Here is a 26,813-nt window from a genome sequence, read left to right as displayed (position 1 = left end):
GTTCAAGACGCGCTATAGCAACCACCTCACGACTATGAGATACGAAAAGTACCGCAAAATCACGCAGCTGCAGGACCAGGGTGAAGAGTACGACATAAGATGGTCCATCGTCGACAGAGCAAAGACCTACAGCAACATCTCAAAAACATGCGGCCTGTGCTTAGCAGAGGTCAAAATCATCCGCGCTGACGCAGCCACGTTCCTCAACAAAAATCAGAATTAGTATCAAAATGTCGACTCCAGAATAAGTTCTACCTCTCGCGCTACTGCACTGGCGTCACTTAGTCACCTGCATGCCGCCGCCGGCACCTGCCTGCCGCCACCAGGCCCAGGCCAGGGCCTGCCTGCCTACCCGCCGTCACTATAACTAACGTGTTACTTGACTGTCACCCCTCCTTTTACGGGCCCGGTTTTAGCTACCTGCCTGGGTATAAATTTGGTCCCAGATGATGTGCAGGGTATCAGTTATCTGAGGATTGCCGTAGCTTTGCTATGTGCATGAAACGCAGTGTTACAACAATGACCTAGCCGGCTGTCTCTATTCTCTTCTGCCTTTGTGAGTCGTTTCATTATGTATGTGCGTGCTGCATTACATACGCTCAAGCCAGCTCTTATTAGATAGAGCTATTTCATTTGACTCATAATTATTATGCCGCCATATACATGTATTTGATTGGCCCGGACACTCTCTTATTGTAAAGAAAGGGAGACGTCACGTGTACTGCGTTCACGTACACGTGTGTTCAATGTGTGCCCCACGCATGCGCATGTGACATCATGTGTGGATTGCGATTTGGCTCCTTCTGGAGTTTCAGACTTTCGCTACTCAGTCTGATCTTACGCTTCTGGCAACTGGTGCCTTTTGCCATTGCTCTGTTCTTACTACTCCCTGTTCTATTACTCTAAGTGCCATTCACGCGACTGTAGCATTGTTGGTTATAAGACTGGTCAGGTAACAACAGCTACTTTTGCAGCAAACGATCGGTGAGGTTGCTGTTGTATCAGCTTGATATTCTCCCACCAATAGACATACAGCTAGCACAGTGATCCTCAAGAGTGCTGTAAGAGTGACTGACTACAGTAAAGGGAGTCTACGATACAGATTTCTCAACTTACGTGGCACTTTACCGAGATCATGTCTGGTTGGAGATCTAGTAGATACTTGAGGACTTCCAGATGTCTACTCCTGGCAGCACGATGAACAGGAAGTTCACCTCTCTGTGTACAGGTAAGACACATGACCAGGCATTCCTATGTGTTATCCATAAGAAAAGTACGTATCTTGGATATGATGTACAACTCAGTGTCAGGTGAGACAACCTGATGTAGACTACTCGGACTCTGTTGACAAAACTGTTTGCCAGCAAGTACTGGAAAACCCCGACGCATGTTTCAACACCAGGCAGGGGATTGGTCCATAGAAAAGAGGTTTTCCCGGATCTAATGGCCTCCCAGGATGCAGGGCTGGTCCTTAGTCGGTTGGTAAAAGGCTACAAGCCTGCATCTCTTGGTAGCATTTGTCCATGTCTCTGCTTTTACGACAGTTGTGACTATATAGTTGTTTACTAGTCAGTACATGTGTGGGGGGGGGGGGGGAGCCTAGTCAGTAACAGTTACTCACTTTACAGTTAACAGTTACAGTCAGAAACAGTTACTGACAAAGTTACGAACTTTGTATGCCAGCTTATGGAGCCGACCAGAATATAATATGAGAAATTCAGGCGCTAAGAGCTCCGGGACCACTATTTAGAATTGTTTTTTTTAAGGCAGCCATAGTTGCTTGTCGATATTGCTTTGTTAGCCAGTAGGCATTTACTCATTTCCAGACCAGTGTGCAGTTTTGATGCCGAGTAAGATTGTAACTGGGTCCACGCGGGTTCCTGATGATCGTGTACGTACATGCCTCTGAATGAGCATTTTTAAAGTCGTCATAAGCAGAATATGCAAGGCGGACATTACACGTATCAAAATGAAATAGAACATTATTTTGGAGTTCTAGATTTCCTCCATCCACCGTCCAGAGCGTACAGTATGCAACTTTCCTGCAGCAGTATGGCACACATCCCTACACCAGCAGTCCGCTGCATCCACAGGGCAACGACCTTGCCGAGCATACGGTCAGAGTCGGTCAAGTCTGTACTAGTGAAAGGGTCTGACCCTTATCACCCTCTGCTAAGCTATCGCTCAACACCCTTCGAATGCGGATTCAGCCCAGCACAGCTTCTCAAGGGGCACCGTCTACTGTCCCAGACTACACTCAGCTCCTCTCAGCGGGAAAAATTGCAATTGCGGAACATGCTTTTCGTCTTTTTTGCTTCAACACGACACTGGACAACGGTCAAAACTCCACACCACAATGGCATAAATTGCCGCATGTGTGGCTGGCAGGTTCCCGGGTCCCTAGCTTCGCCATACCACGGACATGGACAGACAGTAGAGCCATGAGTTTGCCTATGATTGTAAGGACTACACCGTGAAATGCGACTCTCGAGTGAAAGCCATGACTACGTGGTCTACACTATACTAGCACAATGACTCGTTTATCGTCGAGATTACAACATGCAGTGAGTACTGCTACATACATGTACATGTACTAGCGTTGCGTGCTCACCAGTGCACTCACAAAACTGCATTGAAACCATCATTCCAAAGAGGGGCGTTTAGTACATTAGAGGGGTTTACGGGGCAACATGAACCTACCCAATGCGTACACGTCTGCACTCATTTGCCAAAAGTGCACACTCTTTGCTCATGGACTCATGACCATTTCAGTTCCACAGATTTCTTAACTCACTGTGTTCCTTACGGAGACCATGTCCGGCTGGACATCTAGTAGATACTTGACGACTTCCAGACAACCAGTCTTAGCAGCGCTATGAACAGGAAGGTCACCAGCCTGTGTGCAGGTAAAGACAAGGTCAGACATTCATATGTCAGGGGCGTACGCCGCTCCCCTCCAGGAGTGGTTCCCATGCCCACTGATCAGCCAACATTCCACACAAAATTGCTTTTAAAAAGTGGTGTTATTACAGATGTATACTGAGCGCACGATATTAAAGGCAATAATGTTAATAAATGCCCAAAAATAAAAGGAAAGCTAGAAGTATTTACAAGTATGACAAAATACAAGGACCCTTGGCTACTTGCAAGTTAGTTCGCAGGAGTCGCTAGCTGAAATCGTAAGTAGTTGGTCTTTCATTTGGGGAAGTATATTTGCAGCCAATGGAAAAGCAAGGGTGTGAATACTTTACTCACTGTCATCATTGCTGAAGTCACTGTCATCACTCTCTGACGATTCAACAGCAGGGGCACCGTCTACTGTCCCAGACTACACTCAGCGTGAAAAATTGCAATTGCGGAACATGCTTTTCGTCCTTTTTGCTTCAACAAGACACTGGACAACGGTCAAAACTCCACACCACGATGGCATAGATTGCCGCATGTGTGGTTAGCAGGTTACCGGGTCCCTAGCTTCGCCATACCACGGACATGGACAGACAGTAGAGCCGTGAGTATGCCTGTGATTGTAAGGACTATACCGTGAAGTCGCGACTCTCGAGTGAAAGCCATGACTACGTGGTCTACACTATACTAGCACAATGACTCGTTGATCGTCGAGATTACAACCTGCAGTGAGTACTGCTACATACATGTACATGTACTAGCGTTGCGTGCTCACCAGTGCACTCACAAAACTGCATTGAAACCATCATTTCAAAGAGGGGCGTTTAGTACATTAGAGGGGTTTCCGGGGCAACATGAACCTACCCCATGCGTACACGTCTGCACTCATTTGCCAAAAGTGCACACTCTTTGCTCATGGACTCATGACCATTTCAGTTCCACAGATTTCTTAACTCACTGTGTTCTTTACGGAGACCATGTCCGGCTGGACATCTAGTAGATACTTGACGACTTCCAGACGACCAGTCTCAGCAGCGCTATGAACAGGAAGGTCACCAGCCTGTGTGCAGGTTAAGACAAGGTCAGACATTCATATGTGTAAAAACCACTGCAGCACATTAGCGTCTGGCAATACATTACAGTGGCTTCTAAACACACACACACACACATACGCACACACACACACACCCACACACACACACACACACACACACACACACACACTCACACACACACACACTCAGTCAAACATCCTGCAATGGAAAAATGGCACCAAGAGAATGTACCTTGCTACTACCAAATAATGCCATTACCTTCTGGCACTGAGAATGGTCTATCACACTACATAAGGCATGGATAGTCTACGTACATAACTCCTTTAAACTGCAATGTACGGGTACACATGAGCAATATCAAGTAGCATTTCGAGAAGTGCGTATTCTTGCATGTGCACCGCAGCCCAGACAGCAGCAAATCTAATCGTGCTGCTGATGCTGCAGTCAAAGATTCGAAGAAGTTCATGAAAAAGTGCGACGAGGAGAAGTCCGACCCATACTTCGGGTTACTTAATGTCCGCAACACACCCACTGAAGGTCTCAGCACCAGTCCCGTGCAACGGCTTTTTGGTCGCCGAACCAGAACTGTGTTGCCAACCCTGAATGATTGACTCATCCCTGCAGCAGATATGTCAGCCGACATTCAGAAGAAGGAGATCAGAAGACAGAAGGCAGCTGAGCATCTCGACCACCGAAGGAAAGACCTTCCGCCACGCACGTCTGGCACAAAGGTTTTTTTTCAACTGATCAACGGCAAGTCGAGAGAATGGGAGCCTGCAGTAATCACCGACAAGACAAGACGTCAAGCCGCGGTTATTAAGTCTACTGCAACGAAAGAGTTCTGCAGCCGAATCGACAGTTTAACCGACACCCACCGCCGACTGCAGCTGATGAACAAGACCAGGCATGATCCCCACCACCGAGCCCGAAGCTACCTGGACCGTCATCGACTATCCCCAAGACCACACCATCAAAGATCCCGGTGTTGGTGCAACGGTCCCCACAGTCCCAAGGTGCCCGCACTGACAGCCAGACAATGCGATCTCGAAGACTGGTCAGGGACCCTAAGCGACTGATCATGCACTACTGATTGATCTGTAGTGGCTGTTTATAAGTCATTTCATTACAATAGCGAGAGTTCCCAGATTGCCTGGAGTGCTCAACACCACAAAGATGGAGCATTACCACAAAAGGCAGAAGAGAACAGAGACGGCCGGCTAGGTCATTGTTGTAATGCTGCGCTTCATGCAAATAGCAAATCTATGGCAATCCTCAGACAACTGATAACCTGTACATCATCTGGGTTCAAATTTATACCCAGGCAGGGCGCACAAAGTGAGTGAAGCGCGAAAAAGCACGAAAAAGCAGGTGGTATAGCGCGCAAAGGTGGCAAAAGCGCGACATTAGTGTGACATTTCAAGTGATACATTAGTTAGAGAGATATGGTGTGGATGGTGTCGGTTATTACTTGGGAGGTGATAAAAGGAGGGAGGGATGGAGGGGTGACAGTCAAGTAACACGTTAGTTATAGTGACGGCGGGTAGGCAGGCAGGAAGGTGCCGGCGGCGGCATGCAAGTGACTAAGTGACGCCAGTGCCGTAGCGCGAGAGGTAGAACTTATTCTGGTGTCGACATTTTGATACTAATTCTGATAATTGTTGAGGAGCGTGGCTTTGTCAGCGCGGATGATTTTGACCTCCTCCGCTAAGCACAGGCAGCATGTTTTTGAGATGTTGCTGAAGGTCTTTGCTCTGTCGACAATGGACCATCTGATGTCGTACTCTTCTCTTCACAAGGTATGGGCCAAGAAGGACAGAGTAGGCTTATTCGACGTCACCATGGGGAGCTATGATGGTGCGGAAGTGTGTCAACTGGTAGGGGCGTTCCTGCTGAAGCGTCTTGCAGATATGTTCGGCCCCGCCATCATAGGCCTGTACCGCGACGATGGCCTCGCAGTTTTCAAGAACATGACGGGACACGAGGCAGACTCCATCCGCAAAGCCATCACGAAGCTGTTCTGAGACTCCGGGTTGAGAATCACGATCAGCACAAACCAGAGAACGGTCAACTTCCTTGACGTTACCTTCAACCTCGCAAGTGGCCGCTACGAGCCGTACCGAAAACCGAACGACGCACCGAGATACATCAACACCGATTCGAACCACCCTCCGAAAAATCATATAGAAATTGCCGGCAATGATCCACAAGCGAGTGTCGAGCATTTCGTGCGACCAAGAGGCCTTCAGCAATGCTGCACCGGCCTACAGGGAAGCACTATCAGCCAGCAGATTCCCGGCCGCACTAACATTCAACAACGGCGGCCAGGCAAAGAAGAGCCGAGAAAGAAAGAGAAACATAATTTGGTACAACCCGCCATTCAACAAATCCGTGTCTATCAGTATCGGCCAGAGGTTCCTGACGCTGGTTCGAAAGCACTTCCCGGCATCGTCACCTCTTTGTAAAATTTTCAACAAAAATACGGTCAAGGTCAGCTACTCGTGTATGCCCAACATGGCCTGCATAATCAAGGGGCACAACCAGAAAGTGACGGCCCCGGCCGACGTGCGAAAACCAGCAGAGGAATGCAACTGCCGAGCTAAACCCTCTTGCCCTCTGGACGGCCGGTGTTTGCAGGAAAGGGCGGTCCATTAACCGAACGTCACACCCCGGAGCTCAGGTGACGAGAGGCGGTTATTCAGGCTTTGCGAGATACCGTTCAAGACGCGCTATAGCAACCACCTCACGACTATGAGATACGAAAAGTACCGCAAAATCACGCAGCTGCAGGACCAGGGTGAAGAGTACGACATAAGATGGTCCATCGTCGACAGAGCAAAGACCTACAGCAACATCTCAAAAACATGCGGCCTGTGCTTAGCAGAGGTCAAAATCATCCGCGCTGACGCAGCCACGTTCCTCAACAAAAATCAGAATTAGTATCAAAATGTCGACTCCAGAATAAGTTCTACCTCTCGCGCTACTGCACTGGCGTCACTTAGTCACCTGCATGCCGCCGCCGGCACCTGCCTGCCGCCACCAGGCCCAGGCCAGGGCCTGCCTGCCTACCCGCCGTCACTATAACTAACGTGTTACTTGACTGTCACCCCTCCTTTTACGGGCCCGGTTTTAGCTACCTGCCTGGGTATAAATTTGGTCCCAGATGATGTGCAGGGTATCAGTTATCTGAGGATTGCCGTAGCTTTGCTATGTGCATGAAACGCAGTGTTACAACAATGACCTAGCCGGCTGTCTCTATTCTCTTCTGCCTTTGTGAGTCGTTTCATTATGTATGTGCGTGCTGCATTACATACGCTCAAGCCAGCTCTTATTAGATAGAGCTATTTCATTTGACTCATAATTATTATGCCGCCATATACATGTATTTGATTGGCCCGGACACTCTCTTATTGTAAAGAAAGGGAGACGTCACGTGTACTGCGTTCACGTACACGTGTGTTCAATGTGTGCCCCACGCATGCGCATGTGACATCATGTGTGGATTGCGATTTGGCTCCTTCTGGAGTTTCAGACTTTCGCTACTCAGTCTGATCTTACGCTTCTGGCAACTGGTGCCTTTTGCCATTGCTCTGTTCTTACTACTCCCTGCTATTACTCTAAGTGCCATTCACGCGACTGTAGCATTGTTGGTTATAAGACTGGTCAGGTAACAACAGCTACTTTTGCAGCAAACGATCGGTGAGGTTGCTGTTGTATCAGCTTGATATTCTCCCACCAATAGACATACAGCTAGCACAGTGATCCTCAAGAGTGCTGTAAGAGTGACTGACTACAGTAAAGGGAGTCTACGATACAGATTTCTCAACTTACGTGGCACTTTACCGAGATCATGTCTGGTTGGAGATCTAGTAGATACTTGAGGACTTCCAGATGTCTACTCCTGGCAGCACGATGAACAGGAAGTTCACCTCTCTGTGTACAGGTAAGACACATGACCAGGCATTCCTATGTGTTATCCATAAGAAAAGTACGTATCTTGGATATGATGTACAACTCAGTGTCAGGTGAGACAACCTGATGTAGACTACTCGGACTCTGTTGACAAAACTGTTTGCCAGCAAGTACTGGAAAACCCCGACGCATGTTTCAACACCAGGCAGGGGATTGGTCCATAGAAAAGAGGTTTTCCCGGATCTAATGGCCTCCCAGGATGCAGGGCTGGTCCTTAGTCGGTTGGTAAAAGGCTACAAGCCTGCATCTCTTGGTAGCATTTGTCCATGTCTCTGCTTTTACGACAGTTGTGACTATATAGTTGTTTACTAGTCAGTACATGTGTGGGGGGGGGGGGGGGAGCCTAGTCAGTAACAGTTACTCACTTTACAGTTAACAGTTACAGTCAGAAACAGTTACTGACAAAGTTACGAACTTTGTATGCCAGCTTATGGAGCCGACCAGAATATAATATGAGAAATTCAGGCGCTAAGAGCTCCGGGACCACTATTTAGAATTGTTTTTTTTAAGGCAGCCATAGTTGCTTGTCGATATTGCTTTGTTAGCCAGTAGGCATTTACTCATTTCCAGACCAGTGTGCAGTTTTGATGCCGAGTAAGATTGTAACTGGGTCCACGCGGGTTCCTGATGATCGTGTACGTACATGCCTCTGAATGAGCATTTTTAAAGTCGTCATAAGCAGAATATGCAAGGCGGACATTACACGTATCAAAATGAAATAGAACATTATTTTGGAGTTCTAGATTTCCTCCATCCACCGTCCAGAGCGTACAGTATGCAACTTTCCTGCAGCAGTATGGCACACATCCCTACACCAGCAGTCCGCTGCATCCACAGGGCAACGACCTTGCCGAGCATACGGTCAGAGTCGGTCAAGTCTGTACTAGTGAAAGGGTCTGACCCTTATCACCCTCTGCTAAGCTATCGCTCAACACCCTTCGAATGCGGATTCAGCCCAGCACAGCTTCTCAAGGGGCACCGTCTACTGTCCCAGACTACACTCAGCTCCTCTCAGCGGGAAAAATTGCAATTGCGGAACATGCTTTTCGTCTTTTTTGCTTCAACACGACACTGGACAACGGTCAAAACTCCACACCACAATGGCATAAATTGCCGCATGTGTGGCTGGCAGGTTCCCGGGTCCCTAGCTTCGCCATACCACGGACATGGACAGACAGTAGAGCCATGAGTTTGCCTATGATTGTAAGGACTACACCGTGAAATGCGACTCTCGAGTGAAAGCCATGACTACGTGGTCTACACTATACTAGCACAATGACTCGTTTATCGTCGAGATTACAACATGCAGTGAGTACTGCTACATACATGTACATGTACTAGCGTTGCGTGCTCACCAGTGCACTCACAAAACTGCATTGAAACCATCATTCCAAAGAGGGGCGTTTAGTACATTAGAGGGGTTTACGGGGCAACATGAACCTACCCAATGCGTACACGTCTGCACTCATTTGCCAAAAGTGCACACTCTTTGCTCATGGACTCATGACCATTTCAGTTCCACAGATTTCTTAACTCACTGTGTTCCTTACGGAGACCATGTCCGGCTGGACATCTAGTAGATACTTGACGACTTCCAGACAACCAGTCTTAGCAGCGCTATGAACAGGAAGGTCACCAGCCTGTGTGCAGGTAAAGACAAGGTCAGACATTCATATGTCAGGGGCGTACGCCGCTCCCCTCCAGGAGTGGTTCCCATGCCCACTGATCAGCCAACATTCCACACAAAATTGCTTTTAAAAAGTGGTGTTATTACAGATGTATACTGAGCGCACGATATTAAAGGCAATAATGTTAATAAATGCCCAAAAATAAAAGGAAAGCTAGAAGTATTTACAAGTATGACAAAATACAAGGACCCTTGGCTACTTGCAAGTTAGTTCGCAGGAGTCGCTAGCTGAAATCGTAAGTAGTTGGTCTTTCATTTGGGGAAGTATATTTGCAGCCAATGGAAAAGCAAGGGTGTGAATACTTTACTCACTGTCATCATTGCTGAAGTCACTGTCATCACTCTCTGACGATTCAACAGCAGGGGCACCGTCTACTGTCCCAGACTACACTCAGCGTGAAAAATTGCAATTGCGGAACATGCTTTTCGTCCTTTTTGCTTCAACAAGACACTGGACAACGGTCAAAACTCCACACCACGATGGCATAGATTGCCGCATGTGTGGTTAGCAGGTTACCGGGTCCCTAGCTTCGCCATACCACGGACATGGACAGACAGTAGAGCCGTGAGTATGCCTGTGATTGTAAGGACTATACCGTGAAGTCGCGACTCTCGAGTGAAAGCCATGACTACGTGGTCTACACTATACTAGCACAATGACTCGTTGATCGTCGAGATTACAACCTGCAGTGAGTACTGCTACATACATGTACATGTACTAGCGTTGCGTGCTCACCAGTGCACTCACAAAACTGCATTGAAACCATCATTTCAAAGAGGGGCGTTTAGTACATTAGAGGGGTTTCCGGGGCAACATGAACCTACCCCATGCGTACACGTCTGCACTCATTTGCCAAAAGTGCACACTCTTTGCTCATGGACTCATGACCATTTCAGTTCCACAGATTTCTTAACTCACTGTGTTCTTTACGGAGACCATGTCCGGCTGGACATCTAGTAGATACTTGACGACTTCCAGACGACCAGTCTCAGCAGCGCTATGAACAGGAAGGTCACCAGCCTGTGTGCAGGTTAAGACAAGGTCAGACATTCATATGTGTAAAAACCACTGCAGCACATTAGCGTCTGGCAATACATTACAGTGGCTTCTAAACACACACACACACACATACGCACACACACACACACCCACACACACACACACACACACACACACACACACTCACACACACACACACTCAGTCAAACATCCTGCAATGGAAAAATGGCACCAAGAGAATGTACCTTGCTACTACCAAATAATGCCATTACCTTCTGGCACTGAGAATGGTCTATCACACTACATAAGGCATGGATAGTCTACGTACATAACTCCTTTAAACTGCAATGTACGGGTACACATGAGCAATATCAAGTAGCATTTCGAGAAGTGCGTATTCTTGCATGTGCACCGCAGCCCAGACAGCAGCAAATCTAATCGTGCTGCTGATGCTGCAGTCAAAGATTCGAAGAAGTTCATGAAAAAGTGCGACGAGGAGAAGTCCGACCCATACTTCGGGTTACTTAATGTCCGCAACACACCCACTGAAGGTCTCAGCACCAGTCCCGTGCAACGGCTTTTTGGTCGCCGAACCAGAACTGTGTTGCCAACCCTGAATGATTGACTCATCCCTGCAGCAGATATGTCAGCCGACATTCAGAAGAAGGAGATCAGAAGACAGAAGGCAGCTGAGCATCTCGACCACCGAAGGAAAGACCTTCCGCCACGCACGTCTGGCACAAAGGTTTTTTTTCAACTGATCAACGGCAAGTCGAGAGAATGGGAGCCTGCAGTAATCACCGACAAGACAAGACGTCAAGCCGCGGTTATTAAGTCTACTGCAACGAAAGAGTTCTGCAGCCGAATCGACAGTTTAACCGACACCCACCGCCGACTGCAGCTGATGAACAAGACCAGGCATGATCCCCACCACCGAGCCCGAAGCTACCTGGACCGTCATCGACTATCCCCAAGACCACACCATCAAAGATCCCGGTGTTGGTGCAACGGTCCCCACAGTCCCAAGGTGCCCGCACTGACAGCCAGACAATGCGATCTCGAAGACTGGTCAGGGACCCTAAGCGACTGATCATGCACTACTGATTGATCTGTAGTGGCTGTTTATAAGTCATTTCATTACAATAGCGAGAGTTCCCAGATTGCCTGGAGTGCTCAACACCACAAAGATGGAGCATTACCACAAAAGGCAGAAGAGAACAGAGACGGCCGGCTAGGTCATTGTTGTAATGCTGCGCTTCATGCAAATAGCAAATCTATGGCAATCCTCAGACAACTGATAACCTGTACATCATCTGGGTTCAAATTTATACCCAGGCAGGGCGCACAAAGTGAGTGAAGCGCGAAAAAGCACGAAAAAGCAGGTGGTATAGCGCGCAAAGGTGGCAAAAGCGCGACATTAGTGTGACATTTCAAGTGATACATTAGTTAGAGAGATATGGTGTGGATGGTGTCGGTTATTACTTGGGAGGTGATAAAAGGAGGGAGGGATGGAGGGGTGACAGTCAAGTAACACGTTAGTTATAGTGACGGCGGGTAGGCAGGCAGGAAGGTGCCGGCGGCGGCATGCAAGTGACTAAGTGACGCCAGTGCCGTAGCGCGAGAGGTAGAACTTATTCTGGTGTCGACATTTTGATACTAATTCTGATAATTGTTGAGGAGCGTGGCTTTGTCAGCGCGGATGATTTTGACCTCCTCCGCTAAGCACAGGCAGCATGTTTTTGAGATGTTGCTGAAGGTCTTTGCTCTGTCGACAATGGACCATCTGATGTCGTACTCTTCTCTTCACAAGGTATGGGCCAAGAAGGACAGAGTAGGCTTATTCGACGTCACCATGGGGAGCTATGATGGTGCGGAAGTGTGTCAACTGGTAGGGGCGTTCCTGCTGAAGCGTCTTGCAGATATGTTCGGCCCCGCCATCATAGGCCTGTACCGCGACGATGGCCTCGCAGTTTTCAAGAACATGACGGGACACGAGGCAGACTCCATCCGCAAAGCCATCACGAAGCTGTTCAGAGACTCCGGGTTGAGAATCACGATCAGCACAAACCAGAGAACGGTCAACTTCCTTGACGTTACCTTCAACCTCGCAAGTGGCCGCTACGAGCCGTACCGAAAACCGAACGACGCACCGAGATACATCAACACCGATTCGAACCACCCTCCGAAAAATCATATAGAAATTGCCGGCAATGATCCACAAGCGAGTGTCGAGCATTTCGTGCGACCAAGAGGCCTTCAGCAATGCTGCACCGGCCTACAGGGAAGCACTATCAGCCAGCAGATTCCCGGCCGCACTAACATTCAACAACGGCGGCCAGGCAAAGAAGAGCCGAGAAAGAAAGAGAAACATAATTTGGTACAACCCGCCATTCAACAAATCCGTGTCTATCAGTATCGGCCAGAGGTTCCTGACGCTGGTTCGAAAGCACTTCCCGGCATCGTCACCTCTTTGTAAAATTTTCAACAAAAATACGGTCAAGGTCAGCTACTCGTGTATGCCCAACATGGCCTGCATAATCAAGGGGCACAACCAGAAAGTGACGGCCCCGGCCGACGTGCGAAAACCAGCAGAGGAATGCAACTGCCGAGCTAAACCCTCTTGCCCTCTGGACGGCCGGTGTTTGCAGGAAAGGGCGGTCCATTAACCGAACGTCACACCCCGGAGCTCAGGTGACGAGAGGCGGTTATTCAGGCTTTGCGAGATACCGTTCAAGACGCGCTATAGCAACCACCTCACGACTATGAGATACGAAAAGTACCGCAAAATCACGCAGCTGCAGGACCAGGGTGAAGAGTACGACATAAGATGGTCCATCGTCGACAGAGCAAAGACCTACAGCAACATCTCAAAAACATGCGGCCTGTGCTTAGCAGAGGTCAAAATCATCCGCGCTGACGCAGCCACGTTCCTCAACAAAAATCAGAATTAGTATCAAAATGTCGACTCCAGAATAAGTTCTACCTCTCGCGCTACTGCACTGGCGTCACTTAGTCACCTGCATGCCGCCGCCGGCACCTGCCTGCCGCCACCAGGCCCAGGCCAGGGCCTGCCTGCCTACCCGCCGTCACTATAACTAACGTGTTACTTGACTGTCACCCCTCCTTTTACGGGCCCGGTTTTAGCTACCTGCCTGGGTATAAATTTGGTCCCAGATGATGTGCAGGGTATCAGTTATCTGAGGATTGCCGTAGCTTTGCTATGTGCATGAAACGCAGTGTTACAACAATGACCTAGCCGGCTGTCTCTATTCTCTTCTGCCTTTGTGAGTCGTTTCATTATGTATGTGCGTGCTGCATTACATACGCTCAAGCCAGCTCTTATTAGATAGAGCTATTTCATTTGACTCATAATTATTATGCCGCCATATACATGTATTTGATTGGCCCGGACACTCTCTTATTGTAAAGAAAGGGAGACGTCACGTGTACTGCGTTCACGTACACGTGTGTTCAATGTGTGCCCCACGCATGCGCATGTGACATCATGTGTGGATTGCGATTTGGCTCCTTCTGGAGTTTCAGACTTTCGCTACTCAGTCTGATCTTACGCTTCTGGCAACTGGTGCCTTTTGCCATTGCTCTGTTCTTACTACTCCCTGCTATTACTCTAAGTGCCATTCACGCGACTGTAGCATTGTTGGTTATAAGACTGGTCAGGTAACAACAGCTACTTTTGCAGCAAACGATCGGTGAGGTTGCTGTTGTATCAGCTTGATATTCTCCCACCAATAGACATACAGCTAGCACAGTGATCCTCAAGAGTGCTGTAAGAGTGACTGACTACAGTAAAGGGAGTCTACGATACAGATTTCTCAACTTACGTGGCACTTTACCGAGATCATGTCTGGTTGGAGATCTAGTAGATACTTGAGGACTTCCAGATGTCTACTCCTGGCAGCACAATGAACAGGAAGTTCACCTCTCTGTGTACAGGTAAGACACATGACCAGGCATTCCTATGTGTTATCCATAAGAAAAGTACGTATCTTGGATATGATGTACAACTCAGTGTCAGGTGAGACAACCTGATGTAGACTACTCGGACTCTGTTGACAAAACTGTTTGCCAGCAAGTACTGGAAAACCCCGACGCATGTTTCAACACCAGGCAGGGGATTGGTCCATAGAAAAGAGGTTTTCCCGGATCTAATGGCCTCCCAGGATGCAGGGCTGGTCCTTAGTCGGTTGGTAAAAGGCTACAAGCCTGCATCTCTTGGTAGCATTTGTCCATGTCTCTGCTTTTACGACAGTTGTGACTATATAGTTGTTTACTAGTCAGTACATGTGTGGGGGGGGGGGGGGGGGGGAGCCTAGTCAGTAACAGTTACTCACTTTACAGTTAACAGTTACAGTCAGAAACAGTTACTGACAAAGTTACGAACTTTGTATGCCAGCTTATGGAGCCGACCAGAATATAATATGAGAAATTCAGGCGCTAAGAGCTCCGGGACCACTATTTAGAATTGTTTTTTTTCAGGCAGCCATAGTTGCTTGTCGATATTGCTTTGTTAGCCAGTAGGCATTTACTCATTTCCAGACCAGTGTGCAGTTTTGATGCCGAGTAAGATTGTAACTGGGTCCACGCGGGTTCCTGATGATCGTGTACGTACATGCCTCTGAATGAGCATTTTTAAAGTCGTCATAAGCAGAATATGCAAGGCGGACATTACACGTATCAAAATGAAATAGAACATTATTTTGGAGTTCTAGATTTCCTCCATCCACCGTCCAGAGCGTACAGTATGCAACTTTCCTGCAGCAGTATGGCACACATCCCTACACCAGCAGTCCGCTGCATCCACAGGGCAACGACCTTGCCGAGCATACGGTCAGAGTCGGTCAAGTCTGTACTAGTGAAAGGGTCTGACCCTTATCACCCTCTGCTAAGCTATCGCTCAACACCCTTCGAATGCGGATTCAGCCCAGCACAGCTTCTCAAGGGGCACCGTCTACTGTCCCAGACTACACTCAGCTCCTCTCAGCGGGAAAAATTGCAATTGCGGAACATGCTTTTCGTCTTTTTTGCTTCAACACGACACTGGACAACGGTCAAAACTCCACACCACAATGGCATAAATTGCCGCATGTGTGGCTGGCAGGTTCCCGGGTCCCTAGCTTCGCCATACCACGGACATGGACAGACAGTAGAGCCATGAGTTTGCCTATGATTGTAAGGACTACACCGTGAAATGCGACTCTCGAGTGAAAGCCATGACTACGTGGTCTACACTATACTAGCACAATGACTCGTTTATCGTCGAGATTACAACATGCAGTGAGTACTGCTACATACATGTACATGTACTAGCGTTGCGTGCTCACCAGTGCACTCACAAAACTGCATTGAAACCATCATTCCAAAGAGGGGCGTTTAGTACATTAGAGGGGTTTACGGGGCAACATGAACCTACCCAATGCGTACACGTCTGCACTCATTTGCCAAAAGTGCACACTCTTTGCTCATGGACTCATGACCATTTCAGTTCCACAGATTTCTTAACTCACTGTGTTCCTTACGGAGACCATGTCCGGCTGGACATCTAGTAGATACTTGACGACTTCCAGACAACCAGTCTTAGCAGCGCTATGAACAGGAAGGTCACCAGCCTGTGTGCAGGTAAAGACAAGGTCAGACATTCATGTGTAAAAACCACTGCAGCACATTAGCGTCTGGCAATACATTACAGTGGCTTCTAAACACACACACACACACACACACACGCACACGCACACGCATGCGCGCACACACACACACACACACACACACACACACACACATACACACTCAGTCAAACATCCTGCAATGGAAAAATGGCACCAAGAGAATGTACCTTGCTACTACCAAATAATGCCATTACCTTCTGGCACTGAGAATGGTCTATCACACTACATAAGGCATGGATAGTCTACGTACATAACTCCTTTAAACTGCAATGTACGGGTACACATGAGCAATATCAAGTAGCATTTCGAGAAGTGCGAATTCTTGCATGTGCACCACAGCCCAGACAGCAGCAAGTCTAATTGTGCTGCTGAGGCTGCAGTCAAAGATTTGAAGAAGTTCATGAAAAAGTGCAACAAGGGGAAGTCCGACCCATACTTCGGGTTACTGAATGTCCGCAACACACCCACTGAAGGTCTCAGCACCAGTCCCGTGCAACGGCTTTTTGGTCGCCGAACCAGAACTGTGTTGCCAACCCTGAATGATCGACTCATCCCTGCATCAGATATGTCAGCCGACATTCAGATGAAGGAGATCAGAAGACAGAAGGCAGCTGAGCATCTCGACCACCGAGGGAAAGACCTTGCCACGTACGTCTGGCACAAAGGTTTTCTTTCAACTGATCAACGGCAAGTCGAGAGAATGGGAGCCTGCAGTAATCACCGACAAGACGTCAAGCCGCGGTTATGAAGTCTACTGCAACGAAAGAGTTCTGCAGCCGAATCGACAGTTTAACCGACACCCACCGCCGACTGCAGCTGATGAACAAGACCAGGCATGATCCCCACCACCGAGCCCGACGCTACCTGGACCGTCATCGACTGTCCCCAAGACCACACCATCAAAGATCCCGGTGTTGGTGCAACGGTCGCCACAGTCCCAACATGCCCGCACTGACCGCCAGACAATGCGATCTGGAAGACTGTTCAGGGACCCGAAGCGACTCATCATGCACTCCTGATTGATCTGTAGTGGCTGTTTATAAGTCATTTCATTACAATAGCAAGAGTTCCCAGATTGCCTAGAGTGCTCAACACCACAAGGATGGAGCATTACCACAAAAAGCAGAAGAGAACAGAGACAGCCGGCTAGGTCATTGTTGTAACGCTGCGTTTCATGCAAATAGCAAAGCTAAGGCAATCCTCAGACAACTGATAACCTGAACATCACCTGGGTCCAAATTTATCCCCAGGCAGGTAGCTAAAAAAGGGCGCACAAGGTGAGTGAAGCGCGAAAAAGCATGAAAAAGCAGGTGGCATAGCGCGCAAAGGTGGCAAAAGCGCGACATTAGTGTGACATTTCAAGTGATACATTAGTTAGAGAGATATGGTGCGGATGGTGTCGGTTATTACTTGGGAGGTGATAAAAGGAGGGAGAGATGGAGGGGTGACAGTCAAGTAACACGTTAGTTATAGTGACGGCGGGCAGGCAGGCAGGCCCTGGCCTGGGCCTGGTGGCGGCAGGAAGGTGCCGGCGGCAGCATGCAGGTGACTAAGTGACGCCAGTGCCGTAGCGCGAGAGGGAGAACTTATTCTGGTGTCGACATTTTGCTACTAATTCTGATTTTTGTTGAGGAGCGTGGCTGCGTCAGCGCGGATGATTTTGACCTTCTCCGCTAAGCACAGGCCGCATGTTTTTGAGATGTTGCTGTAGGTCTTGGCTCTGTCGACGATGGACCATCTGATGTCATACTCTTCTCTTCACAAGGTATGGGCCAAGCAGGACAGAGTAGGCTTATTCGACGTCACCATAGGGAGCTATGATGGTGCGGAAGTGTGCCAACTGGTAGGGGCGTTCCTGCTGAAGCGTCTTGCAGATATGTTCGGCCCCGCCAGCATAGGCCTGGACCGCGACGATGGCCTCGCAGTTTTCAAAAACATGACGGGACACGAGGCAGACTCCATCCGCAAAGCCATCACGAAGCTGTTCTGAGACTCCGGGTTGAGAATCACGATCAACACAAACCAGAGAACGGTCAACTTCCTTGACGTTACCTTCAACCTCGCAAGTGGCCGCTACGAGCCGTACCGAAAACCGAACGACGCACCGAGATACATCAACACCGAGTCGAACCACCCTCCGACAATCATACAGAAATTGCCGGCAATGATCCACAAGCGAGTGTCGAGCATTTCGTGCGACCAAGAGGCCTTCAGCAATGCTGCACCGGCCTACAGGGAAGCACTATCAGCCAGCAGATTCCCGGCCGCACTAACATTCAACAACGGTGGCCAGGCAAAGAAGAGCCGAGAAAGAAAGAGAAACATAATTTGGTACAACCCGCCATTCAACAAATCCGTGTCTATCAGTATCGGCCAGAGGTTCCTGACGCTGGTTCGAAAGCACTTCCCGCATCGTCACCTCTTTGTAACATTTTCAACAAAAATACGGTCAAGGTCAGCTACTCGTGTATGCCCAACATGGCCTGCATAATCAAGGGGCACAACCAGAAAGTGACGGCCCCGGCCGACGTGCGAAAACCAGCAGAGAAATGCAACTGCCGAGCTAAACCCTCTTGCCCTCTGGACGGTCGGTGTTTGCAGGAAAGGGCGGTCTATCAACCGAACGTCACGGCCCGGAGCTCAGGTAACGAGAGGCGGTTATTCGGGCTTTGCGAGATACCGTTCAAGACGCGCTATAGCAACCACCTCACGACTATGAGATACGAAAAGTACCGCAAAAGCACGCAGCTGCAGGACCAGGGTGAAGAGTACGACATCAGATGGTCCATCGTCGACAGAGCAAAGACCTACAGCAACATCTCGAAAACATGCGGCCTGTGCTTAGCAGAGAAGGTCAAAATCATCCGCGCTGACGCAGCCACGTTCATTAACAAAAATCAGAATTAGTATCAAAATGTCGAAACCAGAATAAGTTCTACCTCTCGCGCTCCTGCACTGGCGTCACTTAGTCACCTGCTAGTGGACAACGGTCAAAACTCCACACCACGATGGCATAGATTGCCGCATGTGTGGCTAGCAGGTTACCGGGTCCCTAGCTTCCCCTTACCGCGGACATGGACAGACAGTAGAGCCGTGAGTATGCCTATGATTGTAAGGACTACACCGTGAAGTCGCGACTCTCGAGTGAAAGCCATGACTACGTGCTCTACACTAAACTAGAACTACGACTCGTTGATCGTCAAGGTTACAGCCTGCAGTGAGTACTTCTACATACATGTACATGTACTAGCGTTGCACGCTCACCGGTGCACTCACAAAACTGCATTGAAACCATCATAGCAAAGAGAGGCGTTTAGTACATTAGAGGGGTTTCCGGGGCAACATGAACCTACCCCATGTGTACGCGCCTGCACTCATTTGCGAAAGGTGCACACTCTTTGTTTATGGATTCATGACCATTTCAGTTCCAGAGATTTCTTAACTCACTTCGTTCTTTACGGAGATCGTGTCGGGCTGGACATCTAGTAGATACTTGACGACTTCCAGACAACCAGTCCCAGCAGCGCTATGAACAGGAAGGCCACCAGTCTGTGTGAAGGTAAAGACAAGGTCAGACATTCATATGTGCTATCCATCAGCAGTCTGTATGCTACATTGTTACATAATATGATGCACAATCTGCTGTGAGTCACGGGGTTCTCATGTAGGCTACTCTGATTGCTCAATTGGTAGTGGTCCTCTTAGCTAGGTGTGTAAAAACCAATGCAGCACATTAGGGTCTGGCAATACATGACATTGGCTTCTCAACACACACACACACACACATACACACACACACACAAACGGACGCACACACACACGAGCGCACCCACACGCCCACGCACACACACACACACACACACACACACACACACACACACACACACACACACACACACACATGCAGTCACACATCCTGCAATGGAAAATTGCAATGAAGGGAATGTACCTTGCTACCAACAAATAATGCCAGTACCTTCTGGCATTGAAAATGGTCTATTACACTACAGAAGGCATGGATAGTCTACGTACAGAACTCCTTTAAGCTGCAATGTACCGGTACACATCATCTATCACACTACATGTTTGCATTGTTATCAGACCAGGTAAGATGGAAATTGACTGGACTAGGAAACATGTGACAACGCCAAATTGCTACTCCAAAATCTACTACTCATTATACATTAGGGTTGAATGCAGCAAAAAGTTACACTCGACCGACATCAGTCAATCATCTAGTTATACTCTCCAGTCTCCACCCATAATCTCAGAATGATTCTCATGCTTCTTGCATGACAATGGTCTTCAAGGATGATAAGTTTTACCCATCTTCCTGACAACATGGCTCGCATTTTCTCCAGCCTACCAGAGTACTTTACTCCCCATCACCAACTATCCACACACTGTCTTCTATTCTACAAGTAATCTCAGCATCGGTTCTAAAATGAGCCCGTTCATGTCGCGGACATCGTGTTATAATCCATGGGTGTCGATACTTGCGATAATAATAATAATAAAGGGTTTGCTCCCCACACCGGAGCTCGCGCTATTCCGCCGACTTTACTTGACACTTGACTGACTCACGACCGCCATCCAGAGCACACGAGAAGTCCATCGAACCTTCGACTCGGCAAACCTGCCAGAAAGCACCACTCCCTGCTCAATACACAGTGTTTCGGGGTCTGTCTCACCGTCCAGGAGCGACACTGACTCACGCTGCTATCTGGTGTTCACGAGGTGTTTGTCGCGCTGGAAACGGAGTGTCTCTGTAAGTTTGTATCCCTGGTGATGTTTGTGCCTGGAGAGCACTATATAAGTGGTGCTCTTCAGGCACAATCTTCCTCAGCCTACTCAAGCTCAACTGATGAGGGGTGAATTCCCCGAAACACTGTGTATTGAGCAGAGAGTGGTGCTTTCTTGCAGGTTTGCCGAGTCGAAGGTTCGATGGACTTCTCGTGTGCTCTGGATGGCGGTCGTGAGTCAGTCAAGTGTCAAGTAAAGTCGGCGGAATAGCGCGAGCTCCAGTGTGGGGAGCAAACCCTTTCTTACAAGTCATCGCCGAAGTCGCAACCACTACTTCGTAATAATAATAATGTAAGAAAAGGGTTTGCTCCCCACACCGGAGCTCGCGCTATTCCGCCGACTTTCCTTGACACTTGACTGACTCACGACTGCCATCCAGAGCACACGAAAAGTCCATCGAACCTTCGACTCGGCAAACCTCAGTCAAGTCAGTCAAGTGTCAAGTAAAGTCGGCGGAATAGCGCGAGCTCCGGTGTGGGGAGCAAACCCTTTTCTTACAAATCATCGCCGAAGTCGCAACCACTACTTCGTAATAATAATAATGGTTATGAGTTTCCTATCTGAGACAGAAACCAATGTGGTTCACCAGCATAAACACGGTTGCAGTGCAGGCAAAGTTTGGCATCTTTGACTACTAATCAGACATGAGCCACTATTTAGTAATTCTTCAATCTACAGGCAGAGTGGTGTGCAACTTACCGAATCAGTCCTGTCCACCTTGGCTTTACACTTGACAAGGTGCATGGCAATATGGATGCAACCCTGACTACATGCTACATGTAGTGGAGTGTACTTCCGCCTTCCAAACTAGTAAGAACAACATAGATAGTGATAGCATGTGTACGCCCACACAAACCACACATGTACGGATCCCCAACCAAATGCACACACGCACACACACACACACAAATACACACACACACACAAATACACACACATAAACAACACACACACACACACGCGCGCGCACACCCACATACACACACGCACATGCTTGTACTTGTTGCTCACTGCCAAAACTGGTCACGCGAGTCTCCCCGGGAGAGGGAGAGAGACTCAAAAGGAATCTTGGAAAGATGACTCAATTGGCTATTGCACCGCACAACGGCTGACACCCCTTGAAATCCCCAAAACTCTGGGTGGACTTGAAAATGATCCCACTTATGGGCTCACCACACCTCAGTAAGTTGGTGAGGATAAGGTGCAGAAAGAGGATTGACGGCATCAGGGTATCCGTCCTGGGATCCAACTGCAGTTACCCCTGCCCCCAGTGAAGGTAATACTTGCTACTAGTGTGGGTGGCTAAATCAGAGTGGATCTGAGCTTCACTAGCAGCATTGATTACACGAGAGTTAATCTAGGTGGCAGGTACAACATTACACCTTCAAGCAGCCGAGCCCATTGGTAACAGACCCAACACAATCAGACATAAGTGTACCCATCAACCGAATTAGCTGGCACACACACACACACACACACACACACACACACACACACACAAACACACACACACACAAACACACACACTACTATGTACAACTGCCACAAAATGGCCATGTCGCTCCCAGAAGCGGGAGACAACAGCGAGGAAGGAAAAGAAACAAGGAGACTAATTGAGGTGAAAGGGGACCGTTCTACACACAGCTAGTGTTTCTGTCTTCGGTGGCGGGTAACACACACACACACACACACACACACACACACACACTTGTACTCGTACTTGCTGCTCACTGCCAAAACTGGTCACGTGGGTCTCACTGGGAGAGGGGAGAGAGACTCAAAAGGAATCTTGGAAAGATGACTCAATTGGCTATTGAACCGCCCAACGGCTGACACCCCCTGAAATCCCCAAAACTCTGGGTGGACTTGAAAATGATCCCACTTATGGGCTCACCACACCTCAGTAAGTGGGTGAGGAAAAGGTGCCGAAAACGGATTGACGGCATCAGGGTATCCGTCCCGGGATCCAACTGCAGTTACCCCTGCCCCCAGTGAAGGTAATACTTGCTACTAGTGTGGGTGGCTAAATCAGAGTGGATCTGATACAAGCTTCACTAGCACCATGATTACACAAGAGTTAATCTAGCCAGAAGTAGTCCATGGCTAACAGGTATGTATACTTCAAATAGAAAGTATATGAACCCTGAAACCAACAAAGGTGGTAGGTACAACAATACACCTTCAAGCAGCCGAGCCCGTTGGCAACAGACCCAACACTATCCGGCATAAGTGTACCCACCAACCGAACTAGCTGACACACACACACACAAGAATACACACACGCACACACACACACACACACACACACACACACACACACACACACACACACACACACATACATCCAAACACACATGCACATCCACATGCACCCCCCCCCCCCCCCAAACACACACACACCACAACCCCACCCCCACACACACGCATGAATTGCTCAACCCAAACAGGTTAACACACCGTTTTGACCACAGGAGTCAGTATTTTCCACGGCAATTTGGATCAGGTGATCGTGAAAGTACTTCACAGTAATGCACCACAGTACTGCCGGGCGCAGAAAAACGGAGCGCCGAAAAACAACCAGGCTAGGATTTTTCCAAACACAGCATACCAATGCATACCCGTTAACTAAACAGTGCATATACTGTAGTGATAATAAGAGCGGTCTAGGCTAGGAGGCTGCCCCCCCCCCCCCCCCCCCACTCAGTTCTTCGACGACCGACAGTACTGTAGCTAAGTTTCTAATTTGCGCGGAGTCATATGTTTACTTCCTAAATGTTGTGTTTTACTCATATCTGACATAAAATCAGGGGATGAATTGAAACGTTCATATAAAACAAAAACTATTATAATTATGTGCCCCTAACCCCTTACCCCCACCACCAACCTTCAAGAAGGACACAATCACATGTACAGATTGCATACTCGGAGGGAGTGTGTGTACAGAAAGCATATTGTATGCATCCACCTCGACATTCACATTTAAAGCCAGTCAGTGCAAGTTACAGAGCAATGTGCTTGGTAGGAGGGAGGGTTTGATACCGGAACGGCTTGACAACAAAATTTGTATAGACCCAAACCGATCATCAGCGTGGATTGTTCACTCGAAATATGTTTTTGGAACGAAACTGACATGTTGAAGTTTGCTCTGAGGCCAGAGTCAATCGAACTGAGCCACTCCTTTGCGTTGGCCCATTTCCTGCAAGTTGCCCAGTTTTTCGCTTCAAATCAGAGGTGGCTCCAAACCGGACAGGTTTTAGAGTGCACAGCAAATTCACTCTGAGTTCTGAAATTGGGTAATTGCCGTCGCTCCACGATGGCCAGTACAGAGTAACGATAAGCCTTGTGTGTCCTTCTAATAGTTTTCATTGGTATAAGGTGCTTTATTGGCGAGAGCCGAGCCGCTGTTTACCTGCGACAAGAAGTTGATTTTTCGAAAGTCGTAAAACTCAAGTCACAGTGCGAAGCAACACGTCAAAAACTCGCCTGCTTGGGTATGGCGCTTCTGGTTATAGTAGAGCCATGAAATTTTGGCTCGAAGTATAACACATCGTAGTCTTACTGTGACATATGTTTCCTAATCAAACTCCAAGAGAGAAATTGAATATTGAGTCCGTTCTGGTTTGCAACCTATATCCTTTTTGAAACCGTCGCCTCTACCTGGGACATTGTCACGAATGCATACCCAAACAATCTTACACACAAACCTACCCTGAGATACAATTGGTTGATCACTGTTTCTCCGCAACAGTCTGCAAGCATGCAGGCACACTCCAGCTGGCCATATTCGCAGGCCTGGAATAGCAGACAACCCTGGTATGCAGGAATGGTATGAACACAAAGTCAAGCAACATACACACACAGACACACACACACACACACACACACACACACACACACACACACACACACACAAACACACACACACACACAGCGTGTGTAAGTGTGTGTGGCCATGATGCAATCACGTCGAACAGAGTGTCACATGCCGTGTCTGCTAATCTCACTGCAACCGTCAACTCTGTCGATAGAACGACCTGAGTCGTCATATCCGCTTCTGCTCCTGGCAATGACTCAGGCTCCTTTCCGAGTGGTGTGGCCATTGCGGCAACTAAGCTGTAGTAGTAGTAGTAGTAGTGTGTGTACAGTAAACCTGGTTTAAGCGACCACCCACGGTGCAAGAAAAACGGCCGTTAAAGCCAGGTGGTCTTTAGAACCCTGTCCCACAGTGTCTGTGTAGACCTGTCGGTGCATGGAAAAACGATCATTAAGAGCAGGTGGTCGCTAAACCCAGAGGTCGCTTACACCAGTTTTTCCTGTGAAAGTATGTATGTGTGTGTGTGTGTGTGTGTGTGTGTGTGTGTGTGTGTGTGTTGTGTGTGTGTGTGTCCCACATGGTGCAGTGGTATGTGCAGTCGATTTCTAATCGAGAGGTTGCGAATTCCCGAAGATTATGGTCACACACGTCTTTCTTCTATTTCTCACTCTCCTAGCTCTTCTTTAATTCTCCTGGGTGGTTACCAACAGCCAGTGCATGCCGGAGTATGTGGTGTGGTGTATACGTAAAAAAATGAAGAAAGAATGTAAAAGAAATCTACGTGAAGATACAAATTTTAATATACCGGTAGCTATGAATAGGACGAAGGCCGCAGAGATCACACAACCATGTTACTTGTTTGACATGACTGTGTATTTTATAACAAAAAAATTAATATTTATCACTCCCCTCCCGTGACCGCGGACTCCTGCATATACACTCACACAATAACCACACAACTGTTTGGGGATAGCGCGCTTATTGTATTATGCCAAACTTGACACGCTGAGTCCAGCTTGACTCAGCTGAGTCCTTAACTGCTATTTACTGCCCTAACATGAAGCCGCGCCTGGAAGAAGGGAAAGAGCGAAAAAGAAAAAAATTCCGGCCTTCTGCAAGCAATAGCAAGTAATGAGTGCCGGCTGTGTAAAGTCGCACAACCATAAAGTTGACCGGATGATGGTGAGTATCCGGCACACATCTTGCTCTGCTGCTCCACCTGCGCATACCTGATACGGTGGTGCGCTTACGAGCTGCCAGGGACCCAGATGCCTCCCTGATGCGCCACGGGGTGCAGTAGAAGCACCTGTATCACTTCGGTGATTCAAATGCGAATGCAGCCTTGCTGGTCGCCCGCCGGCCTGCCGCCTACGCGACCAGCCTGAGACTGGCCCTGCCGCATTTGGCGTTTCTAAACGATGCGATCCGGTAGACAGCTCAATGGGCTGCCAAATACGTGGCTGGCTTGAGGACAGTTCGATACTGCACGGCAGGGCACCCAGCTCAGGTCACGCGCGGTAGCGGTGTGAGCTCGGCGCGGTGAGGGTTGGTGATAACTACAGTTTCCTCCTTCCTCCTCCGGAATCTTTCATTATTGAAACCCAGAATCGATTTTCTCGTTCCTATCATCAGTGGGAATAATACGGAGCTAAAGGATACAACCAAAGAAACTGAAGTTAAATACTGGTTTAGAAATACATAAAATCATGATACAAGTGCAGTGAAACCACCAGAGGAAACTGCTCTGCTCTTTTTTGCGTTTCCTATAGTGGTTTCATTGCACTTGCATCATTATATTATTTCTAACACCTTTCTATTTCAGTATTTAACTTCAATTTCTTTGGTTGTATTCTTTAGTTCCGTATTTTTTCCCGTTGATGATAGGAACGAGAGAATC

At 48.4% G+C, this 26,813-nt stretch overlaps 1 protein-coding gene and 1 long non-coding RNA gene across 2 annotated transcripts; both read right to left on the bottom strand.

The window, feature by feature from the left end:
• Positions 1-843: 843 nt before the first annotated feature.
• LOC135830471 (uncharacterized) lies at positions 844-14,519 on the bottom strand. Its single transcript, XM_065342719.1, has 5 exons — positions 14,458-14,519; positions 10,535-10,636; positions 7,788-7,889; positions 3,863-3,964; positions 844-1,218 (listed from the first exon to the last, which is right to left on the bottom strand). The coding sequence occupies exons 1-5, from the start codon at positions 14,476-14,478 to the stop codon at positions 1,108-1,110; spliced, it is 438 nt and encodes a 145-aa protein (XP_065198791.1). The 5' UTR covers positions 14,479-14,519; the 3' UTR covers positions 844-1,107.
• Positions 14,520-16,140: 1,621 nt separating this feature from the next.
• On the bottom strand, positions 16,141-24,925 carry LOC135830470 (uncharacterized). Its single transcript, XR_010556042.1, has 4 exons — positions 24,811-24,925; positions 21,802-21,909; positions 19,747-19,848; positions 16,141-16,242 (listed from the first exon to the last, which is right to left on the bottom strand). It is a non-coding gene; the product is annotated as an uncharacterized LOC135830470 (long non-coding RNA).
• Between the last annotated feature and the right edge of the window lie 1,888 nt (positions 24,926-26,813).

The sequence above is a fragment of the Sycon ciliatum genome, unplaced genomic scaffold (genome assembly GCF_964019385.1).
Source record: "Sycon ciliatum unplaced genomic scaffold, ocSycCili1.1 SCAFFOLD_750, whole genome shotgun sequence".
Taxonomy (NCBI): Eukaryota; Metazoa; Porifera; class Calcarea; order Leucosolenida; family Sycettidae; genus Sycon; species Sycon ciliatum.
Note: the sequence above shows the minus strand (reverse complement) of the source record. Positions and strands in the feature narration are given on the sequence as shown.